We start from the raw sequence: 23,988 nt of genomic DNA, 5'->3' as shown, positions 1-23,988 counted from the left end.
GAAGCTCGACGAGTATGAGAACGGAGCGATGACCGAGGAGGAGTTGCTGCAGCATGCTGAGGATGAGTGGATGGCTTGGTACGGCGACGTGTCTGTGCGTGTTTTTTCGCGCTTTTTGCTGCGACTCAAGTTTGAGTTGATTTTCGCTGCTTGAATTGGCATTTATCTTTTCACTTTTGCTGTATCGGATTTTTCACTTGCACATGTTGTGTCTTCGCATAGATAGATCTTGCCGAGTGTTTTACTCGACAGACCTTTATTAATAACACCATTTCCTAGAGCACTTTCCAGTTCACTGGTTATGTTTTATGTTTTATTTTTTCTATTTTTTTTGTGATTTTGAATACTTATCTACCGTTTTGTCGAATGATACTCGCATGATCCTCATCCATCAGGTATGAACAGAATCTGAAGTACGGAAGCCGTCAATGGCTACCATACTTCTCAAATCGTTTCAATGAACGCAAAACTCCTAAAACAAGTCCTCAATATGCCTTCATCCATGTGTGTGGAAGCTGTGGCTCCCAGATATAATGTACAAACCTCGACCTAGCCACCAATTTTGTCAATTTGTCACTTCGTTCCACCTCGCTCCACCTCGTCCCACTCCATTCTTATTGTTTCCGCTTCCATGTATACGGTCCCATGATGGGCCGTGACAGGGAGGAAGAGGAGGAAGAGAGAGATCGTGTTGTGGCTACACCGGGTTCCGGTGAACCATATCCCTCCTCCTCCATCCCATGGCTCCCCCTCTTCTCTACATCCTCTTCGTTTGTTCCGATCTCTGGTTTTGTTGCACCGAAGTCCAACTTCAACCGCTCTCCATGACATGTAACACCCGTGTCTGTCTTGACAGTAGCAGCTTCGATTACTGGTTTTGTTGCACTGAAGTCGAAATTTAACCGCTCTCCATGACGCGTAATGCCTGTGTATATCTTGATAGGAGCAGCTTCGATTTCTGGTTTGGTTGCACCGAGGTCGGAATTCAACCGCTCTCCATGACGCATGACACCTGTGTCTGTCTCGATAGTAGAAGCTCCAATTTCTGGTTTTGTTGCACCGAAGTCCAAATTCAACAGCTCTCCGTAATGAGTAATGCCCGCAGCTGTCTCAACAGTAGCAGCTTCAACCTCAAAGCCACAAGCCACGTCCACATGCTTCTTGTGGCGATGAGGAACTCCTTGAGTAACCTCGGTTGGCAGCTGTCGAGGTACTTTGCCTCCAGTGGCTATCTTTCCGAGTTCACTCGGGAACAGCCATGGGAAGGATATCAGTGGCATGTGCTCGGGTTCCATAGCTCGTGCAGGGGCCTCTTGACCTCCGACAGTTTTTGTGGTGTGGCATTCAACCAATGCTGCCTCCATCTCCTGCGCTGTCACCGTATACATGGCTGCCACAAAAGGTCCTAGACGAGACCAGTCCGCAAGTTCATTGTCACGTCCCGCAGCTTTACGACACTCACCCCTGTATTGATCCTTCAGAGTGGCAACGGTCCGACCAAATTCTTCGGAAAACTTGTAGTCGCGACTCTCGTGATTGTGAGCTAGTACGAACACAGACCATGCCTCGAATTCTGTTCGAATTCCATGTTTCGCCATCAACCGTCGGAGGGCATCGTCATATGAAGACTTGATTTTGGCTGCTTCGACTTTCATCGTTTCCTCCAGATCAAATGCGTTCAGGATTCGCTTGTCGAACGGATTCTCCCACTGAGGCTTGAAGTCAACCAGCTGAACTTGATCATAAAGCATGCCGAGAATTTTGGTTGAATGATAGATCTTGTACTCCGGCATATGCTTTTTCTCCATAAAGTGGGGCCACTTCTTCGGTCTCAGTTCACGGTTCATCTCGGCTGGCAAACCGCTCTTTGGGAAGTCAACGGCTTTGGAATGCAGTTCTGCCAAAGCGAGGCAGGTCTGGTCGTTCACACCATCGTCTCTGGAGTCAGCTTGCGCTAGGTGGGCATGTGCAATCTGTCCGAGAGTATCGTTCTTCATGTATGTGACAAAGAATTCACCCATATGTGCAGCACCGATAGGCCCTTCAATCTCCTCGGGTTTCTCCGGCGTGAAGTCCATGGGCGGCGCGTTGATCGTCTTGGGGATGAGAGCGGTGTCCCATAGAACCATGTAATCGTCACCATCGAGGTCTCCGCCAGAGCACATGTTTGCAAGATCTCGATCTCCGGTTTGGGGCAGAACAACGACATTCTTGAGATGCTGGAGTTCTGGGATGTTTACTGCCCGGACCACGCGGAGATCTCCTGGGTGCAGTGATGGGTTGCGTGCCAAAATACACACGCCTTCAATGATCTTGTAATGCCCCTTCTTGTTGGTATCATCGACCTGTAAGAAGATCTCTGGGAGCGTCGCCAGCTTCTCGTCTCTCGTGGCATCGAGCCTGGACTGTGGATCATTCATATGCCCCTTGAGCTTTGCGGTCTCATCAACACAACCTAGTACAAAGGCTCCGTCTTCTATGGCAATCCTGGCTTTCTCTTTGAGGTTCTTGATAGTGCAAGCCCTCCAAAGCTTGAGTAGAGACATCATAAAGGGGTCCTGGACCTTCATAAAGCCATCCAGAACCATTGCAGCCATTGCCAACGTAGTCTGGTTCATGTCGATATGCTTTCGAAGTTTCTGGATTGCAACACTCTCATCTGTCATCGCAGTCTCATAGTCGTTGACCATCTCTTGTTGCTTCTTGATGATGACATGATCGGGTACACCGAGATGCGACAACACAACGATGATCTGGCGATTGAAGAATGGAGTAGCAAAGGCGGAAGATCGGATAATTTCGAGACCCATAAACTTGGCCTGGAACTTTTGCTGACTTGGTCTGATGTGAACCTCCGTACCAGTGATAGTGGGATCAAGTGCGAGTACGCCTTTGCAACCACCGAGACGGAATTGGAAGAGTGACGGCGGATCATCAAATGCGTTTGATAGTCCCAGTTCTTCTGCAGCCATCTTTGCTACAAAGGGCGATAGTTTTCCCACGCCATCTGTGAAGGTATATCCGTTCCGCATGATTTCGGGAATGGGTTTGATGCTGACCTTTTGACTCATTGCACGCGTGGTAGAGAAGCACTGTCCAAGACGGGCGCCGAACTTGGCAACGGTCTTGACGTTGGTGAAATCCCCAAGCGACAAACGTATGTCATTGGCTGACATTGACGAAGTAGGAGCGAAGAAATACGCGCCATGCTCGCGGAACTGTGAATTGCCAAATGCTAAGAAGTCATAGTACCTTCCAGCGACGACGATACCATGTCTCATTGCACGGCGTACCCTGTCGAAAACTGCCCCGGATTTTCCATTAGGCATGCTTCGCAATTGGCCTTCGGTTTTCTCATCGGAGAACTTTACTCTGATGAACCGGTCGCTGTCTGCGGCATACTTTCGGATAATGCGGTTTGAGGTTTCCATCACAGGCGATGCAACATGCATCATAGTTGGAGTGATGACTACCGATCGCTGGAGGGTGCAGTAGCTTGGAATCTTCTTTTCGAGGCTTTTGATCTGAATACCGAATATCTCCATTGGATCATAGTATGTATGCTGTTTGTCCGCGACCTTTTCAAGTAGGCATACAGCATGACGAGGGTCTGAATGAAGCTTCTTAAGGAACTCACTCGTGATGCTGTGTTCCTTTAGATATCCATTTGACAAGCAGGCCTCTAGTTGATACCGAACCGTGAAATCAAGATTCATCTGGCTCGTGAGAAGGTCTTTGTAGAAAGACTGGTTGAGGTTGGGAGTCGACTCGAGATTGGGAGTCGACTCGAGATGGAGAGTCAACTCGAGATGGGGATGTGTGGTAGAAATCTCCTCCTGCAGAAGCGACCACAGCGGAGACGTAATCTTAGACTTGATGGCGAATTGGTCGATGTGCTCAATCGCGACTCCATAATCAGCTAAAGCGTCGCTAAAGTCCTGGAACTTGGGACCAGTCAAGACTGCTGCATCAAACTCCAGTCGGTAGTCAGTCCATCGGCCTAATTCTCTAGTTAATTGATAATTCGGCTGCCACAGCATGGAATACTTGCCTATGTCAATGATGGCGGCGTCTTTATGATTCATCAGCGGCAGCTGCTCAAGCTTCTTCTGGTCTCTGGAGTGAATAATATCCGTCTCCCTAAACCACAAGTTCCAGTCGTTCCATGCCTTCTCTTTGTTGGTGAAGGTAGTGTGCCTCCGGCCGTCTCCTAAGATCTTGCCATCTTTCTTCTGTGTGTAAAGCTGTGGTGGTGAACCAAAGGGAATGATCAAGGTTGGTTGACCAGTGATCTCGTCATTGACCATATAGACATGGGAGAGTAGAGCAATGGGTAGTCGAAAGCGATATTTGCGTAGGTCGTTGGGAAGTTGAAGTGGGAAATGAATATCGAGCTCCTTACGATTCAGATCGAGTACCATTTGAATACCCTTGGGTGATTGCACTGTGTACATGGATATCATAGTCCGATCTGCAATCCGAGTACCAAACTCAATTGATTTTGCGGGAAGGATATTGTACTCGAAGTAACGTTTTGCAGTATTAATGGGGCTTAAGACTGTAATAAACGGCAACGGACATGTCTCCCATCGTACGAATACTTTGCCCAATCGTAATGTTGGTGGAAGGGTCTTGGTCGGGGGTGGACTAACAGTATTAGATTGGAAATGACACACGTAATTAGGCTGTGAACTTACCGGAATACCACATAGGCGTTGTTGAGGTGAGTTCCAACCTGCATGTCGATCCTGAAGACAGCACCATATGATGACATTGCTTCGTAGACATCTTTTGTCCAGTAGGCTTTGGGTATGTCTAAGACTTTGATCTTTTCTTCTTGGCTATAGAACCAGTGCCTTGACCCGTCCTTCAAAGTCGGCTTTGGTGAGCTGCTCCGGCGACTGTAGCGCTGGTGAGGATGTCCGCGCTGGTGAGGATGTCCGCGCTGAGGAAGATGTCCTCGCTGAGGAAAAACTTGGTTAGGTAGCCTGGATGGGCCCCTGACTGGCGCCTTCTTAGTCGGTGAGTTTGAGCTAACACTTAACCTTCCAATATAGGTCTCATTGATACTATGACCATTGATGTCAACATACGACTGCTGCTGAGCTGGTGATGCATTGAATGGGCCTACTAGCTGAGGAGCTTGGAGAGGTTGGCTAGCTTGATATGGTGAAGGGATAAAAGGTCGCTTGAAATTCGGTCGGTCAGGGTTGGAACTACTGGAGCTGTTGGAGTATACACGACTGACCTGTCCGCCACCACGAGAGCCACCACGACCACCTCTATGGTTGCCGCGATGCATGTTACGGCCTCTGGGATGCACCTCGCTATTGGAGCTCGTCTCTGACCTATCAGTGTGTTGTTGTGGTAGCTGAGTTACGATATGAGGGAATATCTCTTCGAGTTCTGCCAGAGCGGAAATGGTGTTATGTGAGTTGAAGGTCGAGTAGATAGAGTTGGGGCTGTTGAACGCGTCCATGTTTGTGGATCCGTGGACGCGCTTGTAGACGCGCTGTGGACGCGCTTGCGTTTGCTCTATCCTCGTGAAATATCGATTAGGCGAGGTGATGGCGGTGTCTCATGGGGAAATCGAACGTGACTGCCCGTTTGAGAAGGCGGGGTGTCGGGCGGTCAGAGATACGGTCCTAGGCCTTGTGGCCAGCGATGTGACTTGAAGGCCTATTTGAAAGGCGTCAGGTATTGGTTGGAGGAGATTGAAGTAGGGTGATTGGATGTTTTGTTTGCTCTCGCAAACGGATGTCCGATAGATGCCAAGCCGACAAGTGTTGGCTGTGGCAAGCGCGTTTAGCGTCTTGCGATGATAATTGGCCGGTATCTAAGAAATATGGGGATTGAGTGATATTCTTGATGGGGTTTAGTAGTAAGAAGGGAAAGAGAGATCGGGACTGACGGCGATTGTGGGCAGTGCAGCGCAGTAGAGAAGGTGCAAGGTGAGGCTGAGGGCAGGTGCTCAATTAAGAAAGGTACAAGTCAGAGAGCTCTGCAAATGGAAGAAACTGGGTAAAGGTGGTTACGGGAAGGTGCATGAGCAAGGCACGTACCCGTGGTGTGCAGCAAATGGGACAGGCTTACCAGGAAGTTAAGAGATATCAAAGAATAATCATAACAAAGACTAGCCAAAGTAAAGGTGGGAATAAAAATACACGTAATAATAGACACTTGGGTATCGTGGAACGATCTGACTGTTTTACATCATGTATGCAAGTACCCGCGCTCTATCAAAGTAGCGCTTGTGCATTCCAAAACGCCTCTCAGCTCTCTGTCCTAGATGCCAGAATTACGCAAATGTTGCCAATTGGATTTCGCTCAAAGTTCAGTCATACTGCCATCGTCATCTTCCGGGGCTCTCCCAGTGCCCGCTGCATAACCCGGAGTGAGTGGCGTTCCTGACGTGAAGTCGTCGTCCATCCCAAAATCTGCTTGTTCATCATCCTGAAGACTACTACTACGCTGCCTCATGGACTGCATCCCATCAACACAGCTCTCATCTTCTTCATCTGTCATTGCAAAACCAACAGTATGCCGACGATTTGGTGACATTTGCCTCAGAGCTGAGCGCTTGCTTGATGACGTCCGGTTTGAAACAGATTTGGAGATCAAGTCGGGCTTTCGTGTATAAGGTGTGTGCATCGCCGGTACCTTAAAGTTTGACTGTGGTTTGGGACGCTTAGGGGCCGGACCATCCCCTTGAGAAGAGTACGAGTCTGTAGGCGAGACAAAAGAATCATCAGTGGCCTTGTCCATGACCGTGTTCGTGAGTACTTGGGGACTTTTTGCAGCTTTTTGTGCTATATCCTGACTGCTTCTGGTGGACTTTCGTCGCCGATGAGTTCTCTCCTCTGTTGGCTGTGGCTGAATAGCGTCTTTGTAAGATCGAGAAGACGGCCGAACATTCAAGGGCTGCTTCAAATGAGCTAACATCTCCGTATGCCAGTTTCTGAGCGACTCAAGTTCCTCCTCCTGCTCTGTGCAGATCTTTTGGAGCTCTTGTATCCTAGACTTTAATGGTGGAATCGACTCTCGAAGACGCTGGGCTTCGCCACTAGTCTTTTCGTGCTCAGCAGCTTCGTGCTTGAATGCTTGTAGAGCGTTCTGTAGCTGAGCCCCAATTTCTTCGCGTTCCTCTTCAGCTTTCAGTATCGCAGCATCCAAAGTATCGGCATGTTTGGCCGCCAGGTTTCTCAATCTCTCTTCCGATTCATGTCTCAGTTCTTCGTGGCGACCTTGCAATGTTTTCAGTCGTTCATTCGTATCTCTCAGTTCGGTTTCCTTGTGTTCCAAGTCTTGCTGGTATTCGGAAAGCTGCGATTCCAGGCGGGAAAGCTCGTCTGCCTGACGGTTGGCGTTTTCGCGCTCCTTTTGGAGCAGTTCTTCTGTGTCACAACAGCGCGCTCGGAGGCGTTCGTGCTCCTCGGCGAGGCTATAATGATCCTTCTCCCATTGTACTTGGGACTCTCTCAACTCATTTATGGCGATGCGCAACGACTCCATTTCGGCATCTCGGTGGCGTTTTTCATCTTCACGTTGGAGGAGTGTTGAGCGAAAGTTGGTCTCTTTCTCAGCAAAGTCTTCCTGCGCAGCATTCAGCATGTCTTCCGCTTGCCGGTTTGTTCTCTCCAAGGCCTCTTCCACATCCTGTAATTTAGCGGACATTTCCTCTTTCTCTTCGATCATTCTCCGCTGCTCCAGTTCTACCCTGTTTCTGTAATCCTTGGCATCTTCCAGGTCTTTTTCCAACCCTTCTTGGTAGTGCATATCGTCCTCCCTTTGTTTTGATAATGACTCGATGTCACTGAGAAGCCTCTCAACCTGCCCTTCGAGCCTCTTAGACCTCTCTTCCTCCCTCCGTAGTGGTTCTTCGACCGTGTTGCAGCGTGTTTCGAGATCTTCGCAATATTTGGCTACTTCCCGGGTGAACAGCTCTTTCTGATACTTGCTTTGGCTATCCACCACTGAATTGATCCGTTCCTTCCATTCCTGGAGATGCTGGCCTGTATATTGGGTACTTGCTTGTTGGAATAGCGATATTGAGGATGGAGGGGAGTTATCCAATGAGTGCGAGCAAGCATTCATGATTGGCGGTAGGTTCTGCTGTTTCTTGATAAGAGCGACGATAAGGGCGTTGGGTAACTTGGGCGCGTCTAGATCAGCTGCGAAAGCGACAACCAGTAACGAAGCGATTGTAGTGGCTACTAGCTGACGGTGGAGTGATCCAGAATAAGTACAGCAGCCAGTTACATTGTCCTTCAAATCAATCTGGATCAGACTCCAGGATTTCTCCAACATTGTTTGCGACGATAGTGCACGCAGTACCCTGTTCCGTAGAGCCTCCTGAGTCGTTGCAGCAGTGGTAAGCTTATCGATTATATTGACCAGGCTAGATAGCTGACGCGAATTTGGCCGCGAAGCACAGCCATCCAATACGCCAATTAGGAGCCTCTGAATAGTACTCTCTTCCATTTGTGCCTATCTTGGTTAGCCATGAATGGGGTACTTTAGGGAGATGCACGTACTGCAAACAGTGGGAGCGATGCAGAGAGGAGCTCGGAAGCACTCTCTGGATCTACTATACAATCGAAGTTTGATATACACTCTTCGTACCGCTCAATGAGGCCCAGTGGCAACTCTCTGGAACCCGAAAGGACAGCGAAGAAAGACAAGGCCTCCAACATAAGAGTCGAGCTTGAGTCTAGACCTGAAATCTTCTCCGGAAACTTTTTGAACAGAGTACGTGTAGTCTGATCTTGCTTGCCCCAGCTATTCTTGACATCCTGGTCAACAAACTGCAGAACTCGCGAAGCAATGCGTATAATCTCAATTGCGTCGTCGTCCGTCGCTCCGTTGTATATCATCTTCATCACGCTGGTACAGACCAGGCTGATGGTCTTGTAAAGATGACCCATGGAGCCAAACAGCTTTTGGCCCGATATTGTCTTCCACTGCTGCTGCAAGCTTTCGGTAGATACTGGCTGTTCATTGGCGCTTGGAGTTTGTATGCTGGTGACACCCTCCGGATGCTCCGTGGCAAACACTATACCGCACACCCATGACAGCAACGTCGATGATTCGCCGGGAGAGTTAGACTTGAGGATCCCACACAGTCCCGCGTCGAACTTGCGTCTGACGTCGCTCGGAAGCAGGCTGTGTAGTCCGCGACAAGCGCCATTAAGCATGCAATATACTGACCTCAGCGTGTCCACGCTGGGGGCCTGGATAGCTTTTTGGAACGAATTGAGGAAGAAGCCCTGGGCTTCCGCAGGCAAAAGGACACCATCCGGTAGCTGACGTGATAGGAGGAGCACGCAGAGTCCAGCGTACTAGGCCATGTAAGTGACGCGGCTTACCGTGTGGTTGTGTACTCACATGTTCAAAATCCGATTTGGATGAATTTGCCTTTTTCAACAAAGCATGAAGTAAGTCGGGTTTTGCAATCAACAACTCGTCACGAAATTCAGGGGCATAAGCTGAGATGACGAAGTCAGCCTATCGTGCTCTTGTATGCAGAACAAAGAGCGGTCAATCGCTTACATAGATGATGCAACACATGCAGCGTATAAGCAGCTTGTTCAAGTGCATCATAAACTATTGTTGCCAACCTCTTCACCTCACATGGTGACCGATTGTGGATACTTGCCCGAATAGCGGGTATGCTGGTCTGAGCCAGGAGTTTGGATAGGTTCTGCGAAATGTCGCGTCAGCTCATCTACGTTGGAATGCATATGCAGCGAGTCATGTGGTAGATGTGGAAAAGCAAACTAGTGATGCGACACGAACTGGTTTTGGAGCGTAAGGGGGAGGGGGGCAATACGCACGAATAGCGAGGCGGGATATATGCATTGGAGTATCCTGGTAATCTCTGACGACAAGGCTGCGCTGATGTCCGCCATGACGGTTAGGATTGAGTTGAGCTTGTGCCGAGTAGAGCCGGTCGATGGTGGTGCAGTCGCGTTGGGCATGCGGAAGTCGGGTGGAGTTGTTTGCTTGCCCTGCCGTTTCTCTGACAACCGAACACCGAACGAGGCGCCGGGGATCGCCGACTTCCTCATTAGGCATGCACACACGCACGCGACCATCAACCACTCACCGACATCTTACGCCCTTGTGTCGCATTCGAGGCGTTTAGCTTTGACGTCAGCCATCTTGAGCCAACACAGCCGCAGTACCCATGTTGCGAGGCTTGCAGCGCATGTTCCTATCTCCGCCTGCATACTGCCCACTATTGGTTTCCGACTTGGTGCTTTGGCGGCTAACGGCGGCCTCTTCAGAATAGTTGGATTAGTCATCCTGATCAAGTATATCTTTCCCCTGTGATGACTGCGCCATTTCTCGCCGCGTCTAAGTAAGTAGGTGTCTGCTTGCTTGCAGGGTTATCCGCCAAGAAGGGCGTGGGATGTGACGGATGGCACCCTTACAACCCATGCGCGGCTTGTTCCCCCACTTGCACTGATGCATAGGGTGAGGAGTACAGTAGGTTTCGTGAGGTAATCGTATCACGGCAACTTGTCCATTACGCCGCCTGAAATCCGGCTGTTCTGTACGGCTGTTTTTGCAGGGCTTCATGTCAGCCTCAGACGTCTCCATGGATGGCCGGCCACTGTCCCTGGCAGACGCCTCTTCTGCCGTTGGTCAAAAGAAAGCAAATATTGCAGGGCTCCTCGCAAAAGATCAAGATCAGGATCGACGTCGGCAGCCGTTAGGTCCGAGCGAACGCCTCACGCGACTGATCTCGCTCGGAATGTCACCCAGCGTCACCCGTCGCCACGAGCCTTCTCGCACCAGCACATTTGCAGCACATTTGCTCATCACTGCCCTGGTCTTCCCCGCAATCACCATGCGTACACCCAAGCCCCCTTGCAGGTCATCATGCACGACTTCGTTTGTTGCGTGAGCCGAAAAATTTGATACATAGGCATATCGGGTTTCTGGTGAGCCTCCCACGCTGTCAGTGGTCCATCCCACCAACTCTACCATGCTGTGTTGTGACTTTACCTGTGCGCCCACCAACGATGCTCAAAGCCATACCCGAATCAATCGCGCCAACTGCGTTTAGACTCTAATAAACTCTCCCCGCTCTGCCTGTACCCGGTAGCTTCTAGATCCACAAAATGCGTAGCCCAGTCTTGCAGCTAGCATCGTTCGTCCTCTCCATCACCTTGGCTCCACACTTGCGCCTTGACCTGTCGCCTGCAGAAGTGGACGCCGCTCAAAGTCTACCCTAGCAGTTCAGCAAATCATTGCAACCTCATCTCTTCTCCATTTCCTCACACTTTCCGTCATGTTCCGCCACCCAGCAGCACGTCTGAGGCAAATAGTCTCGCCTCTGCTCAAGCGGAGTGGCACTCGAGCGCGGACTGGAGGCGAGCAGGCATTCAAATCCGGACAACTTCAAAGACCCTTCTGGAATTCTGGGAGAGTCCTCCTCTTCTCTGCCGTCACTGGCACGACCACATACTTCTACGGTGCCAATGAAGAGCCTCATCGACTCCCGATGCCGTGGCTCAAATCCGCGGGTCCCCAATATGCGTCCAAGTACGAGATGGAGAAGGTGGGTTTGTGGACTACTTGAACAAGTCCCGAAGTTGCATGCAGCATTGACTTACACATGTACAGGCACTCGTAGAGCTGAGACAGGCGCTAGGAGAGGATGCCATCAGTACAGATGACGAGGATCTGCACAGACACGGGTACTCGGAGTGGTCGTCTATCAACATCGACCAACTACCAGTAGCGGTAGCATATCCAAAATCTACCGACGAATGCGCAAAAATCGCCAAAGTGTGCTACAAGTACAAAATTCCCATGAGTAAGGTCATAGTACAGGATCGTCATGTAGCAAGCGCTTAACATGTGTAGTTCCGTACTCGGGAGGATCAAGCTTGGAGGCCAACTTCTCCGCCCCCTTTGGTGGCATGAGCATCGACTTTTCATTCATGGACAAGATTATAGCTCTGCACGAAGACGAGTGAGTCGACTTTGCGTGTTACGTATCACAAGTAATGTCACTGACGTGGTCGACAGCATGGACGTTGTTGTTCAGCCTTCCGTACCCTGGATGAGCCTCAACGATCAGATCAAAGACTCCGGTCTATTCTTCCCCGTTGACCCGGGTCCATCAGTACGTGCGCCTGCTACAATCTTCCCAATCGGCTCGCTGTAGGCCCAATGCGGCAGCTCGAATCTTTACTAAGAGACGTGTCAGGCTCGGATTGGAGGCATGGTGGGTACCAGCTGCAGGTAAGAAGAGGACATTGAGGTTTCAATATTCATAGCTAACCGCGATAGTGGGACCAACGCCGTACGATACGGTACGATGAAAGACTGGGTCATCAATCTAACCGTGGTGCTTGCCGATGGCACCGTGATCAAGACAAGACGTCGACCCCGGTATTCAACCTTGTGACCCTTTATACCACTTTACACGCGACTAATCATTTTCTAGCAAATCATCAGCTGGCTACAACTTGACCAACCTCTTCATTGGCTCTGAGGGAACGCTTGGGATTGTGACGGAGATTACCCTGAAGCTGGCAGTAGTGCCCCAAGAAACGAGTGTCGCAGTTGTGACGTTCCCTACGATACGAGATGCCGCAGCCGCAGCTTCCAAAGTATTGCGAAGAGGAGTGCCTGTGGCCGCCATGGAAATCATGGATGAGGTGCAGATGGGTGTGATTAACAAAGCCGGGTCAACAAGCAAGAAATGGAAGGAACTCCCCACCATGTTCTTCAAGTAAGCTTTCAGACATGTGATACCATGTGATAGCACAAGCTAACAGCCGCAAACAGATTCTCGGGAACCAAGGCAGGGGTATGTTCAGCCCTATGCGTCGTGCATTTACCCGAAGTGGTGCTAAGTGCATATTAGGTACAGGAGAATATCGAGATGGTAAAGGAGATCGCCAAGCTACACAAGAGCGGAGATTTCGAATTTGCCGTAAACGCCGAGGAGCAGAAGACACTCTGGTCGGCGCGCAAGGAGTCACTCTGGAGTATGCTGGCACTCCGCCGCGAAGGCGACGAGGTCTGGTCTACAGATGTCGCGGTTCCAATTTCACGACTACCTGATATCATCGGTATGTAATTATTCAGGCTGAGGTGTAGGCAAGTTCGCTAACTACCCTCAGAAATCTCTAAGAAGGAAATGGACGATCTTGGTCTCTTTGCGAGCATCCTAGGCCATATTGGCGATGGCAACTTTCACGAAAGCATCATGTACAACAGCAAGGATCCCAAGGAGCGGGCGGCTGTTGAGAAATGCGTCCACGACATGGTCGACCGCGCGCTTGAGATGGAAGGCACATGTACTGGTGAGCACGGCATCGGTCTAGGCAAGAAGGAATCACTGCAGAAGGAGCTTGGTCTGGACACGATCAATGTGATGAGGAACATTAAAGGCGCATTAGACCCGTACTGGCTCATGAACCCGGGTAAGATCATGGACGCTCAGGCCTAGAGTGTGACTGTTCATTCCTTCCCCTGGTTTCTTCGTCGAGCATGCATTGGGAGGGTGTCTACCATTCTATGCTGCATATGTTCTGTGTGTGCGAATAGATTTCTCATAACTTTCCTTATCATTTTACGAAGTATTTGAGTAATGAAAAGTCTGGCTTCGCAAAATCTACACATTTGATGAAAATCAGCTGCAGCTATGAAGGCTCCGCGATCGGCGTCGCGTTTTCCCCACCCGCGGAACCCCCGCGTCATACCTAACCTAAAGTTTGAGAACTCGATTGACTCAATCCTCAAACCACAACAATGGAGGCTGAAAAGTTTACGTCGCATAACCGAAACTTTCCCAAGAAGAAGTGCGGTGAGTATGCTGGCTTATGCTGAAGGAACAGTAGACTAATGCAATTGCAGGTGTGTTGGGCGCAACTGGTTCGGTGGGTCAGCGCTTCATCCTTCTTCTCGCACTACACCCACACTTTGAACTCCACGCTGTCGGCGCTTCAGAACGATCGGCTGGCAAGAAGTACAAGGATGCTGTCAAGTGGAAGCAAGCGCTGCCATTTTCCGAGCGCATTGGCGAGTTGGTCGTGAAGAAATGCACACCAGAAGAATTCAAGGAGTGCGACTTGGTCTTCTCTGGCCTGGACAGCGATGTTGCCGGCGACGTTGGTAGGCACTGACTCCAGGATACTCCAATCCCCATACTAAACATGACCAGAAATGGCCTTCCTAAAGTCCGAACTCGCCGTCTTCTCAAACGCCAAAAACTACCGCCGCGACCCTCTCGTCCCCCTCGTCGTGCCCACCGTAAACCTCCCCCATCTCGACGTCATCAAGCACCAGCGACAACACCACAAGCTCGAAAAGGGCTTCCTGGTCTGCAACTCAAACTGCGCCGTCATCGGCATCGTCATACCGTTTGCAGCCCTACAAGCGAAATTCGGCCCCGTCGACCAAGTCTCCGTCGTCACAATGCAAGCCGTCTCCGGCGCTGGCTACCCGGGTGTAAGCAGCATGGACATCATCGACAACGTGGTACCGTTTATCTCGGGCGAGGAAGATAAGCTCGAGACGGAGGCGTCTAAGATCCTCGGTGGCGTCAACGACGACGTTACAGGTTTTGTAGATCAGCCCATGAAGGTTTCGGCCGCTTGCAACCGCGTGCCGGTGTTGGACGGGCACACTGCTTGCGTGTCATTGCGCTTCCAGCGACGCCCGCCGCCGAGTGCCGAGGAGGTCAAGCAGGCTATGCGCGAGTATGTGTCTGATGCGCAGAAGTTGGGTTGTCCGTCTGCACCTGCGAAGGCGATTGTCGTCATGGATGAACCTGATAGGCCGCAGCCGAGGTTGGATAGGGAGACTGATCGCGGGTATGCGGTCAGTGTGGGGAGGATAAGGGAGGATGAAGCTGGTATCTTTGATATCAAGTTTGTTGCGCTCAGTCATAACAGTAAGTTCAACATTGTGTTTGGGGAACGGCAGACGGTGCTAATTTGTTGTAGCTGTTATTGGAGCGGCGGGGTCGTCGATATTGAATGCGGAGGCTGCTGTGCTGAAGGGGTATGCTTAGAGGTCAGTGAATTTATAAATGGAGTATGCAACATATATGGTTATGTATGTAATAAGACAGTTCTCCAGACCCAGACGGACTTTTGCAGCTCTGGCCGGGCCACTGTGACCTTTGATACTCCATGAAAAAAGCATAGAAAACAACAATGACAATAAGGTATCATTGGAAGGTACGGGTGTCTAGAAAAGCGAGGCCAACGAGCAATGTCGTTCCTTTCGGCTTTGGTCAGTTCCCTTTGTAGATCGATTCAGTCATGACTGCCATTAAGGCACAGGAGAAGGTGCAACTCTACTGTCCAGAGTATAGTAGTTACTTACCAGCAGTATGTAGCTTTCTACTTCCTTGGGGCAACTCACATTGTCAGTACAACACTACATCCTATCGCTATCGTTCCGTCGTTTATCCAGCATGGCGGATATGCCAATCAGTTACCCTCCGGGGCGCCCTAAGCCTACATCGGCATTTCTACCACCCCATGATTCGACCAGATACGTACCAGACAGAGTGTCCTCGCTGGCTGCGTGGCTGGCATCCCGTCGAAAGGATGTTTCGAGGAAAGACCTCAAAGGCATGGATTTGAACTGCATGTTATGCGAGTACCCAATGTGCGACTATTGGACCAGGGTAAAGACATCGGACCTTCTAGCCGCAGACACGACCCCAAGCTCGAATCGACCGTCGCCTCTCATCTACCCGGAGATACCTCATACGTGCTGTACTCTCGTGCAATACTGTGAACACGCTGTACGCATCGACTCGCACGGATGCGGACACTACGTCGGCTACAGGTGTCTACGGAACTGGATTATTGCAGGCTTCAATTGGTGCCGATTTTGCGGCGCAGAGTGGTTTCTAAAGGAGCCGAGTCGGACGAGAAGGAGAGCGGCTTTGAAGGAGAGTTTGCCAATCGATTTCTGTATGAACCTCGAGGCCACCGTCATTGAAAGCGAAGACGACCAGAAGCCCGGAAGAAATGACGGTGCTGTGGGAAGGGGCATGTGGAAGAATATTTATACCAGGGAGATGGCGAGGTTGGCAATGGCCGGTTACACGGTGGATACGAAGAGTTCAAAGAAACAGGTGCTGAAGATGGATCCTACATTTTTTCATGCTCAAGGTAGATTGAGAGATGAGGACCAAGACAGTCTTGGTGGTGTGCCTGCAACCGTACCACTTGATATTACCAAAAGAAGAAAAAGCCATTAAATCGTAACTTACTTACAGTGGCATGTGGCCATTTCACGCCAAGCAAGGGAGGAATCGCAATGATGGCTTTCCCTCTCTTTACTTACTAGGACAGCCTTGAGTTTCACAAAAAAGCATAAAAAACGGCGCATACCCATGACGCCACGACGAAACAAGGCGACTGTTCCGCACCTCCTCGGGAACCCATGCCCTCTTTTCCTGTCACTCTTGCATGGGCAATAGCGCGCGAGCATGCACAGTGACAGCGATCACATATCGAGCCGCATCGATGCAAGCCCGGGAATCCGTGGGCTCTTGCATGTCCGCCGGCCGAGTCCGAGACTCGATGCGCTTCATGGCGATCCTTAACGGCGTTAAGCTTTGCACGGCATTTCTTAGTATGGGCAAATGTGCGGACATGGGAAAGTACCAAGGCCGCGCCAAGCGTTTCGCAACAGGAACATGGGAAAAGGCGAACCATATGGCTCGCTATGCAAGCATTTCGTTTGGCGCTCCGCCTGTCCGCTTTCCTTGATTGCTTGAACGTTGCGTCGATGGCGGACATGCGCGCCGTGTTCGATGACTGCGACGTGAAACGAGCATGTCTCTCTGTTCTGTTCTATGACACGATAGACAGAAGGGGGCGGAGAGCGGCGGCCGCGCCGTCCTCGCCGTGGTCATGACAGCTGACTCACACAGCTCACGCCATGGTTCTCAGGCCATATACTATTAATGAACTTTTTTTTCACAGCCCGGCACGCCTTTTCCAATAAACGTGGTGCCGTTGAACAGGGTAAAGTCGCGTCGAGTTGCAGGGTCGCAGCCTGCACAGTGTGTCTGCGGCTGGGGAAACGCGCTACAAAAAGGGCCGAAACACCGTGTTCTAGCCCGAGATACGCTGGCATGCACGGGAAGGCTTCTGTGCTAGCCCTCAAAAGGGTTATCGTGGGCGTCTGTGTGCAAGAGTAACGTTTCGCAGTCCGTTGGCGTGCAAGTGGGGAGGGAAGCCCCTGTGGTGCGGCGAGGCGAGGCGAGACAAGGCGAGAGCGAGAGCGAAGGATCAAGGCGTTGCTGCTCGCTGCATACGGCGGGAGTTGGGTAAGCGTGGGATGCACAAGTGAGCATCTAGAGCTCTTAGCTAGGGCGCGCACAGTGTTGTTGGGTTGAGCTGAAGAGAATACGAGCAAAGCGTCTTGGAAGCACTCTATTTTTCGACAGTGACAGTTGGACTGGGGCCTCCAGCCTATGCCCACCCGCGCCCCCCTCACAATCTAACCCAAACTCTCGACCTCTCCACCACGTATCATGGCCGCACAAGCACCATCAGTCTCCATGCAGCAATGCCGCCGCTGGCACGAGGCCCCAAAAAGATCTTATTTCGGCTATACTATAGGGGATTGGAAAAGTAAAGGGAAAAACACGCGCATGCAATGGTGCGGAACCTGACCCTAGTCGGCATTCCCGTCATGCTAGGTCTTCTGATACACGTGCAAACCTGACTCAGGCGCGTTTTGACAGACCACCATGTGGTGAGAGGTTTTGCGCAAAAGCGGCCACTACATATAGTCCGCCCGGTGCGCCTGCCTCTTTTTCGGGAGTCGCTCGGTTTCTGATCAATTTCACGTTATCTATCTCATCTCATCTGCAATTACTATCCAAGCTGCATTGAGCCAATCTTGCAGCATAGCCAGTACTACCACACTTTACCCATCTGCACAACCTCAACCACACATCCTACTTGATACCCATAACTCCAAGGAAGACCCCTCCATTTCAACGATAGCAACTCTCTCTCTCTCCCGCTTTGGATAAGCAGAATTGCTGGCCAACTCCTCAATCTTAACATAGACTTCCAAAAACCATCATCTGGGTGAGTAGATATCCTAGGCCGTTATTACCACCGAAGGGCGAACGATTGGGCTAACGGTCCGAAACAGAACAAGCTACGCCTCCCCTCTCTTTCGCCGCACCTTCCAAACAAACGTCATACGGGCTGTGCTTCACACGTCTATATCATATCCCTACGCCTGAGAACCCCCAGTGAGGCGTGAAAAACAACATCTGGTTCTCCTACACATTCCACATACACATCGCATATCATGCTAGCCAACATACCATCCATGCGCTTCGTCGCTACTTCAATCCTCCTCTTCACATCCGCTACTACCGCCGCCCCATCAAGAACCCAAACACAATGTCGATGTGAAATCGTCCAAGAAGCAGCGTCACCTGCATACACACCTTCTGCCGCACACTGGTCCCCGGCCAACCCATCACCCAGCCCCAGTCCCGTAGATGTCTGCTCTAGTCTAGCCGTCCAACTCGAGCGCTTCCAGCATACCGAGCCGGAACTGTACAATGTGTATATGCGACATGGCAAGAAGCCAGTACCAACACACGTACTCATGGCCGGCGCATCAAGCTCAGAAACACAAAACGCAGTCGCTTCTTCTTCATCGTCACCGTCGCCGACACCACAACAACACGGCCGGATAAGATGTTCCGCCGCGCCTAAACCCACCACCTCAGACTACCAATCCTCCTTCCTCAGCCTCTGGGCCCTCCAAATCGTCATCGTAGTCTCAATCCTCGCATGCATCGCCGAAGGCATCCACCTCGGTATCCAACAGTACGTCTCCCTCTCCTCCTATCTATCTCTTCAAACCAAACTAACACACCCCCGCAGCATCCGCTCCACCTCCTCATCAACCTCCCTACCCCTCCCCTCCTCCACTCCCACAACCCCCATCTTCGAGCGCTCCAACCGCCTCCGCCTCGTAGGCTCCGAACAACGTCTCCTCGCCATCCCCACGGGCCCCCACATGACCGACCTCGTCGCCAGCCCGGGAGCGGAAAAGAAACTTCGCGCGTACGAATCCACAAAGTACTTTGTTACGCGGTATGCGAGTGGGCGCAAGGAATTCATCGCGTATGAGGATGATAGTGATGATGAGAGTAATCGGCCGGTTATGTAAAGACGTTGTTGTTGAGCGGTGATGGTTCCGATCTTTTGGGTGATTTGATTGTCTTTCTTTTGACGCGATATGAGCGTGCGAGTTCTTTGGTTTTTGGATTGTATATATCTTTGAGCGTCTGTTGATGTTACTCCCGGTGGTGGGAGATGGATACCGGCCGTAAAGGCGCGGGTTCAATGTTACGAAGTTGATGCATGAATCGTCTTTGCGCTTGTGGGTTTGTGATGTTGTGGTTTTGTGGGGTTCGGGATTGGCATGACAGTGACAGGAGCAAAAGAAAACTGGGTATGTGGGGTATGATCTTTGATTCGATATTGGTATTTGATTTTGCACGGTTGGCATCTCAAGATTCATTCGTTTCTACAGTATACAAACGTACGACCCTCGAGTTACCACCCCAACCTAACCACTACCTGCCGACCAATCTACGAGTTGTAGGTTTTATCCCACAAGACGACAGACGACGACATTCTCAAGACTCCTCCTTGGCCCTGGGAGGCTTCCATGATGAAGTTTTATCCCCAACCACGAAAACCACCCAGACCAAAAGAGACGCTATATATCTCCTCCTCCTCTACCACCAGTCTATCTACTTTTTGACCAACATGCCGTCATACATTCATCCCAGCTCAGCCACGAGTGCGGAAACCCATCCGCCATCTCGACGATTGAGACGGAAAACGGGTTTCCGTACTCACGATTGCTGTGGGGTCCTGCATACTCTGGTACTGTGTGTGCGCAGAAACAACAGATGTGTGCCTTGCGAGTGTTACCCCAATCAACTTCATCTATGCTGTTTCGCGCACACACCAGTCAGCCAGTCAGCATGGTAATAGCGAATACGTACTAAGCACGTGTGTCTGTGTGGACGCGCAAATCCCTCCATCCCCGCATTACACCGTAACGCACAGGACAAGCGGCGCGCCCCCCACTTTTTCGCATCTAGCATAAACCCCCACATTCTTCCCCATCAAAGCCCCTCCCCAATCTAGCGGCCCAGCTACGCCTTATCCTCCCAAGAACTCCAAGCCTTTGAGCCAAGAGAAAAATTGCTTTGCCTTTTTGTTCCAAGGAAAAAGAAATAAACAGGTTACATGTTACAGAAACGTGTTTATGCGGTAATGCGGTAGCAGGTAAACAGGTAAACAAGAAAACGCAAGGATGGGGGTATCATGAATGCGAGACGAAATACACCGGTGAAAACAGACCGGCTGATGATATGCATGGAAAGAAGAGAAACAGATGTATGTCCAAGCCAGCGCCAGATAAACAACAAAACAAGACAGGGGAAGGAAGCTATGTACACACTCACCCAAGCGATATATCCCCCGGTCCAGTGATGTCCAGAGAAGAGGTAGGGGGCAGGGCAGACCAAAAGACCAGCGGTGGACGCAGCAAAGTCGCATGGAAACGAGTGGGTATGATTGTCGCTATCGGCTCTGAAGAGTCTGGTGGCGGCAGCAATCCAACGTTTACACACCTACCTCAAGGGATGACGAATATAAATACAAGAGAAGAAGAGTAGAGAAAGAAAAATGTTACAAAATACAAGACAGGACGCTGGTGGGGGGAGAGGTTCATCGCTTGGGTAGAGTTATTACTTTACTGTTGTCGCATGGAACTACCAACAAAGTAGTAGTGGGATGGGTAGGTGGGTGCTCGGGTTTGTCGCTTTGGGCCACATCTTGTTCGTATAGATGTTGGGTGTGAGCAAGGTGCCTGGCAGGTTCCTAGATATGGATGCTTGAGTCCGGAGAGGTAATCGTATATAAGTCAATCGTGACAGGTCTCATTTTCGCGCAGCAAAGGTATAAAGCAGGATGGGTGGGGTATCGTTCTATGGGGTAATTGTCGCAAATGGTATGTCGCAAATGGTATGTCGCAGAAGGGTGGGTTATCGTCGCTGTGGCAGAGCATGTCCAGATGGGTGCCAGAGTGGTTATCGCAGTAGGCAAACGGGGTATAAAGAGGTTGTCGCTATCGTGGGTGGAATGGGAGTGGGTATCGTAGTCGTATTAGGGCGGTTGTCGCAGTAGGCCAGGGTAGGATAATTTTCTTCACATCACCGGGATGTTGGACCGAGAAGGTAGTGGTCTAGGTGGCAGCCGTAAATTAAAGATCGTAGATCGAGGGTGAAGACCAGGAAACTGGTGTGTAGTCTTCGAAGGATGATGTCGCTTATGTAAAAAACAGAAAGAGGAACAGAAGTTGCCCCAACGCCGTGGAGAACAAACGCCGTGTCCAGATAGTGTGCGCCGGATTTTAATTCGAGGTCGTAAATCGTGTGGAAGATCGAGTCTTGGTGAAGTGAAGGAATGTGAAAATGGAGGGCGACGACATGATTGCGAAGGTGGCATCACATGATGGTGTGGTAACCCTTCTCGTTCATGACGTCGATCCAAAAGGCGTCTTGACCTTCGTCAGATTGTCGCCATGTCTCCTTGATGAGCTGAATCATCGTCCGAAGGGGCTTGTTAGGCAACCTAAGGGCAAACTCTTGAAGACGCCTGATGGCAAACTCTCGAGCTGCGACGACTTCAGCGTCATTGGCGTGAACGTCGAAGAAGTCGACAGAAGAAACGAATTTGAGCTCAGAGGCAGCGACGACAAGCAAAAGTGGCTGGATGCAAAAGGTGCCAGACGAAGAGGGCAAAGATTCCAGAGATCGAATAATGTGCATGGCAAGCGAGTTGAGCCAGAGCTTCATGTCGGTATCTTCAAACGGTGTCTCGAAGCGAGGTGTTGGAAACTCAAAGTCCATGTTGTCGGAACCTCGAAACTTATCGGACCCTAGGCGCTTACGCAAGATTGAAGGGAAGACGCGATAAATCTCTAGGAGTCCAGAGAGACGATATGCCTCTGCAATAGTAACAAAGTGTTCCTTGGGGGTGCGCTCGTCACCAGTATCAATGACTTCATCCACTGATGGGTAGTCGACTGCAAGAAGGTCTTCTTCCAATGAAGCAGCATTCTGTAGGTTCTCCTGGCGACGGCGCAAGTCCTTGGAAGATTCGCGGTCCATTGAACGTTCCTTGCGGACTAGACGGCCGACCTCAGCAAAAAGGAAATGTATCATCGGTGCGATGCCTGTCCATGGATGTGGAACTGTCTTGCCATTGGGCCCTCGTGCAAGAGCACTTTTCCGAGCGGTGACACTGGGTCGCAGTCCTGACTTGGGAGAGAAGCTCATGGCGTCTTCTGTTACAAAGCCCATCAGCATCTCCCAGTGTATCAAGGACTCTTCGAAGAACTGTGCCTCGCGCTCGACCTCTGATCCTCCTGCTCGACCAAGAAGCTTAGGTAGGATCAGATCTCTTGCGGTAGAGAGGTACTCCAGTCCAAGTGCGTTGCTGTCGTGCCAAGAGGTGGTGAGGCCTAAGAGCATGATGCTCAAAAAGGTCTTGGTTGCACTTGTTTTGCCACTCTGAGCAAGCGGAAGCTCCACCTCCAAAGCCTCACGCGCCTTACGTTGAAGCTCCAACCCAGTCGCCGCCATATTAGGGAATGTATTAGCAAGATGAGCCGCAGCCATGGACTGGATGGCGTAGTTGATAGAAGGCGAGTCCTTGTAAATGCGACCGATCGTAGTTCGGAAAGGGTTGAGAACAGAATCGAAAGAAGAAAATACAGCGCAGACGTCTTTGAAGTAATGCTGGACGAGAAGCGACTCTACATCATCAGTTGATGATGGGTTAGGAGAAGGACTTGGAAGGCGGTACAAGTCGAGAAGCAGTGAACGCGAAAGTCTAGGGCTGGACTCTTGGCCTGGCTCCCGGTCTACCACAGGCAACGAAGCTGATGTGATGTTTTGTTTCTGTGAGAAGTCATGCATGTCAAATGTGAGCTCATCCAATGACGCCGAGTCGAAGTCAATGCTCTCAAACGAGTCAAAGTTGAAGTCATCGTTGCATATTGGGTTGGTGTCAAACATGATAGGATCCACAGTGTTGACGTCTTCCATGAGGAAGGGCTCGTAGTCTCTGGGAGAATCGCCATCCTCAGTAGAAGACTCTTGTGTTGAGGCTGGTTCCTCAAGACTGGGTGGAGATGAAATTGATGACGATGCCTGGGCGGTAGGAGGTGATTGTGTAGGAGCGGTGTTCTTCCGGCCTGCAGGGAGTACAGCAGCCAATGCCTCGATGCCGCTGACCACGTTCTGGGGAAGGGTCGATGTTGAGGCAGACGCGACATTGTCCAATCGTGGTTTAGGGGACGTCGACTTCGTTTTGGGTGGCGACAAGACCTCGTATTTGGTTGACCATTTCAGAGTCTTCTCGTAGCCAGGACATGCGACGTTCCTCTTCTTACACTGCAGGCAGCCCGGGGCGGTCTCGTCGCACTTGAGCTAGACTCTGGTTAGCATGTGCACAAACCATGGTAACGAGCTTTGTCATCATACCCTCTTGAGTTTGCATCGACCGCATCCGTTCCTGGACTTTGTCTTCTTAGCCTTTAGATCTCTCGCCAAAACCTTGTCTTGAGCCAATGCGGGCATGTTGATTGTCAGGGTAGACGCGGTAGACGGGTGAGGTCTGGAAATGTCGAACGACAATGGTGCGAGAACCCCGGTGCAAGTAATAGGACTTAAGATGCGGATCCGTATGATGCGGAGATGCCCCCTTCAAATGCGCGTGACGGTCAATGACAGAGCCAACAGTAGCGTCACCTATCATAAGACGAGGGTGTCAAAGATAGCAGCTGATAAAAATTGATCATGGTACGGTTGATGCAGGACATGCGAGCCTAGATTCCGAACTTCGGCCCTTCCAAATTCAACCGATGTGATCCGTA

General features: G+C 50.8%; 7 protein-coding genes across 7 annotated transcripts; 4 read left to right on the top strand and 3 right to left on the bottom strand.

Annotated features, from left to right (window-relative positions):
* Window positions 1-614: 614 nt before the first annotated feature.
* On the bottom strand, window positions 615-5,479 carry PtrM4_043800 (RNA-directed RNA polymerase Rdp1; the record flags this gene model as incomplete). Its single annotated transcript, XM_001937312.2, has 2 exons — window positions 615-4,647; window positions 4,698-5,479. 2 exons carry the CDS (start codon window positions 5,477-5,479, stop codon window positions 615-617), a joined length of 4,815 nt encoding a protein of 1,604 aa, XP_001937347.2.
* An 848-nt stretch (window positions 5,480-6,327) lies between these two features.
* Window positions 6,328-10,067, bottom strand: PtrM4_043790 (Myosin-tail-1 multi-domain protein; the record flags this gene model as incomplete). The annotated part of the gene is made up of 5 exons (XM_066104498.1): window positions 6,328-8,487; window positions 8,535-9,338; window positions 9,385-9,485; window positions 9,550-9,700; window positions 9,834-10,067. 5 exons carry the CDS (start codon window positions 10,065-10,067, stop codon window positions 6,328-6,330), a joined length of 3,450 nt encoding a protein of 1,149 aa, XP_065959062.1.
* A 1,229-nt stretch (window positions 10,068-11,296) lies between these two features.
* Window positions 11,297-13,471, top strand: PtrM4_043780 (GlcD, FAD-FMN-containing dehydrogenase; the record flags this gene model as incomplete). The annotated part of the gene is made up of 10 exons (XM_001937314.2): window positions 11,297-11,566; window positions 11,632-11,824; window positions 11,875-11,983; window positions 12,040-12,136; window positions 12,221-12,255; window positions 12,304-12,405; window positions 12,461-12,748; window positions 12,805-12,826; window positions 12,884-13,091; window positions 13,143-13,471. The coding sequence occupies 10 exons, from the start codon at window positions 11,297-11,299 to the stop codon at window positions 13,469-13,471; spliced, it is 1,653 nt and encodes a 550-aa protein (XP_001937349.1).
* A 302-nt stretch (window positions 13,472-13,773) lies between these two features.
* On the top strand, window positions 13,774-15,037 carry PtrM4_043770 (Asd, Aspartate-semialdehyde dehydrogenase; the record flags this gene model as incomplete). The annotated part of the gene is made up of 4 exons (XM_001937315.2): window positions 13,774-13,828; window positions 13,879-14,136; window positions 14,186-14,917; window positions 14,970-15,037. The coding sequence occupies 4 exons, from the start codon at window positions 13,774-13,776 to the stop codon at window positions 15,035-15,037; spliced, it is 1,113 nt and encodes a 370-aa protein (XP_001937350.2).
* Window positions 15,038-15,445: 408 nt separating this feature from the next.
* On the top strand, window positions 15,446-16,243 carry PtrM4_043760 (uncharacterized protein; the record flags this gene model as incomplete). The annotated part of the gene is made up of 1 exon (XM_001937316.2): window positions 15,446-16,243. The coding sequence occupies one exon, from the start codon at window positions 15,446-15,448 to the stop codon at window positions 16,241-16,243; it is 798 nt and encodes a 265-aa protein (XP_001937351.2).
* A 2,078-nt stretch (window positions 16,244-18,321) lies between these two features.
* PtrM4_043750 (AF-4 multi-domain protein) lies at window positions 18,322-19,197 on the top strand (the record flags this gene model as incomplete). The annotated part of the gene is made up of 2 exons (XM_066104497.1): window positions 18,322-18,851; window positions 19,065-19,197. 2 exons carry the CDS (start codon window positions 18,322-18,324, stop codon window positions 19,195-19,197), a joined length of 663 nt encoding a protein of 220 aa, XP_065959061.1.
* Window positions 19,198-21,553: 2,356 nt separating this feature from the next.
* Window positions 21,554-23,692, bottom strand: PtrM4_043740 (C6 zinc finger domain containing protein; the record flags this gene model as incomplete). Its single annotated transcript, XM_001937318.1, has 2 exons — window positions 21,554-23,542; window positions 23,597-23,692. The coding sequence occupies 2 exons, from the start codon at window positions 23,690-23,692 to the stop codon at window positions 21,554-21,556; spliced, it is 2,085 nt and encodes a 694-aa protein (XP_001937353.1).
* Between the last annotated feature and the right edge of the window lie 296 nt (window positions 23,693-23,988).

The sequence above is a fragment of the Pyrenophora tritici-repentis genome, chromosome 10 (genome assembly GCF_003171515.1).
Source record: "Pyrenophora tritici-repentis strain M4 chromosome 10, whole genome shotgun sequence".
Classification (NCBI taxonomy): domain Eukaryota; kingdom Fungi; phylum Ascomycota; class Dothideomycetes; order Pleosporales; family Pleosporaceae; genus Pyrenophora; species Pyrenophora tritici-repentis.
The sequence above is the reverse complement of the archived record's forward strand: the minus strand, read 5'-3'. Positions and strand labels throughout refer to the sequence as shown.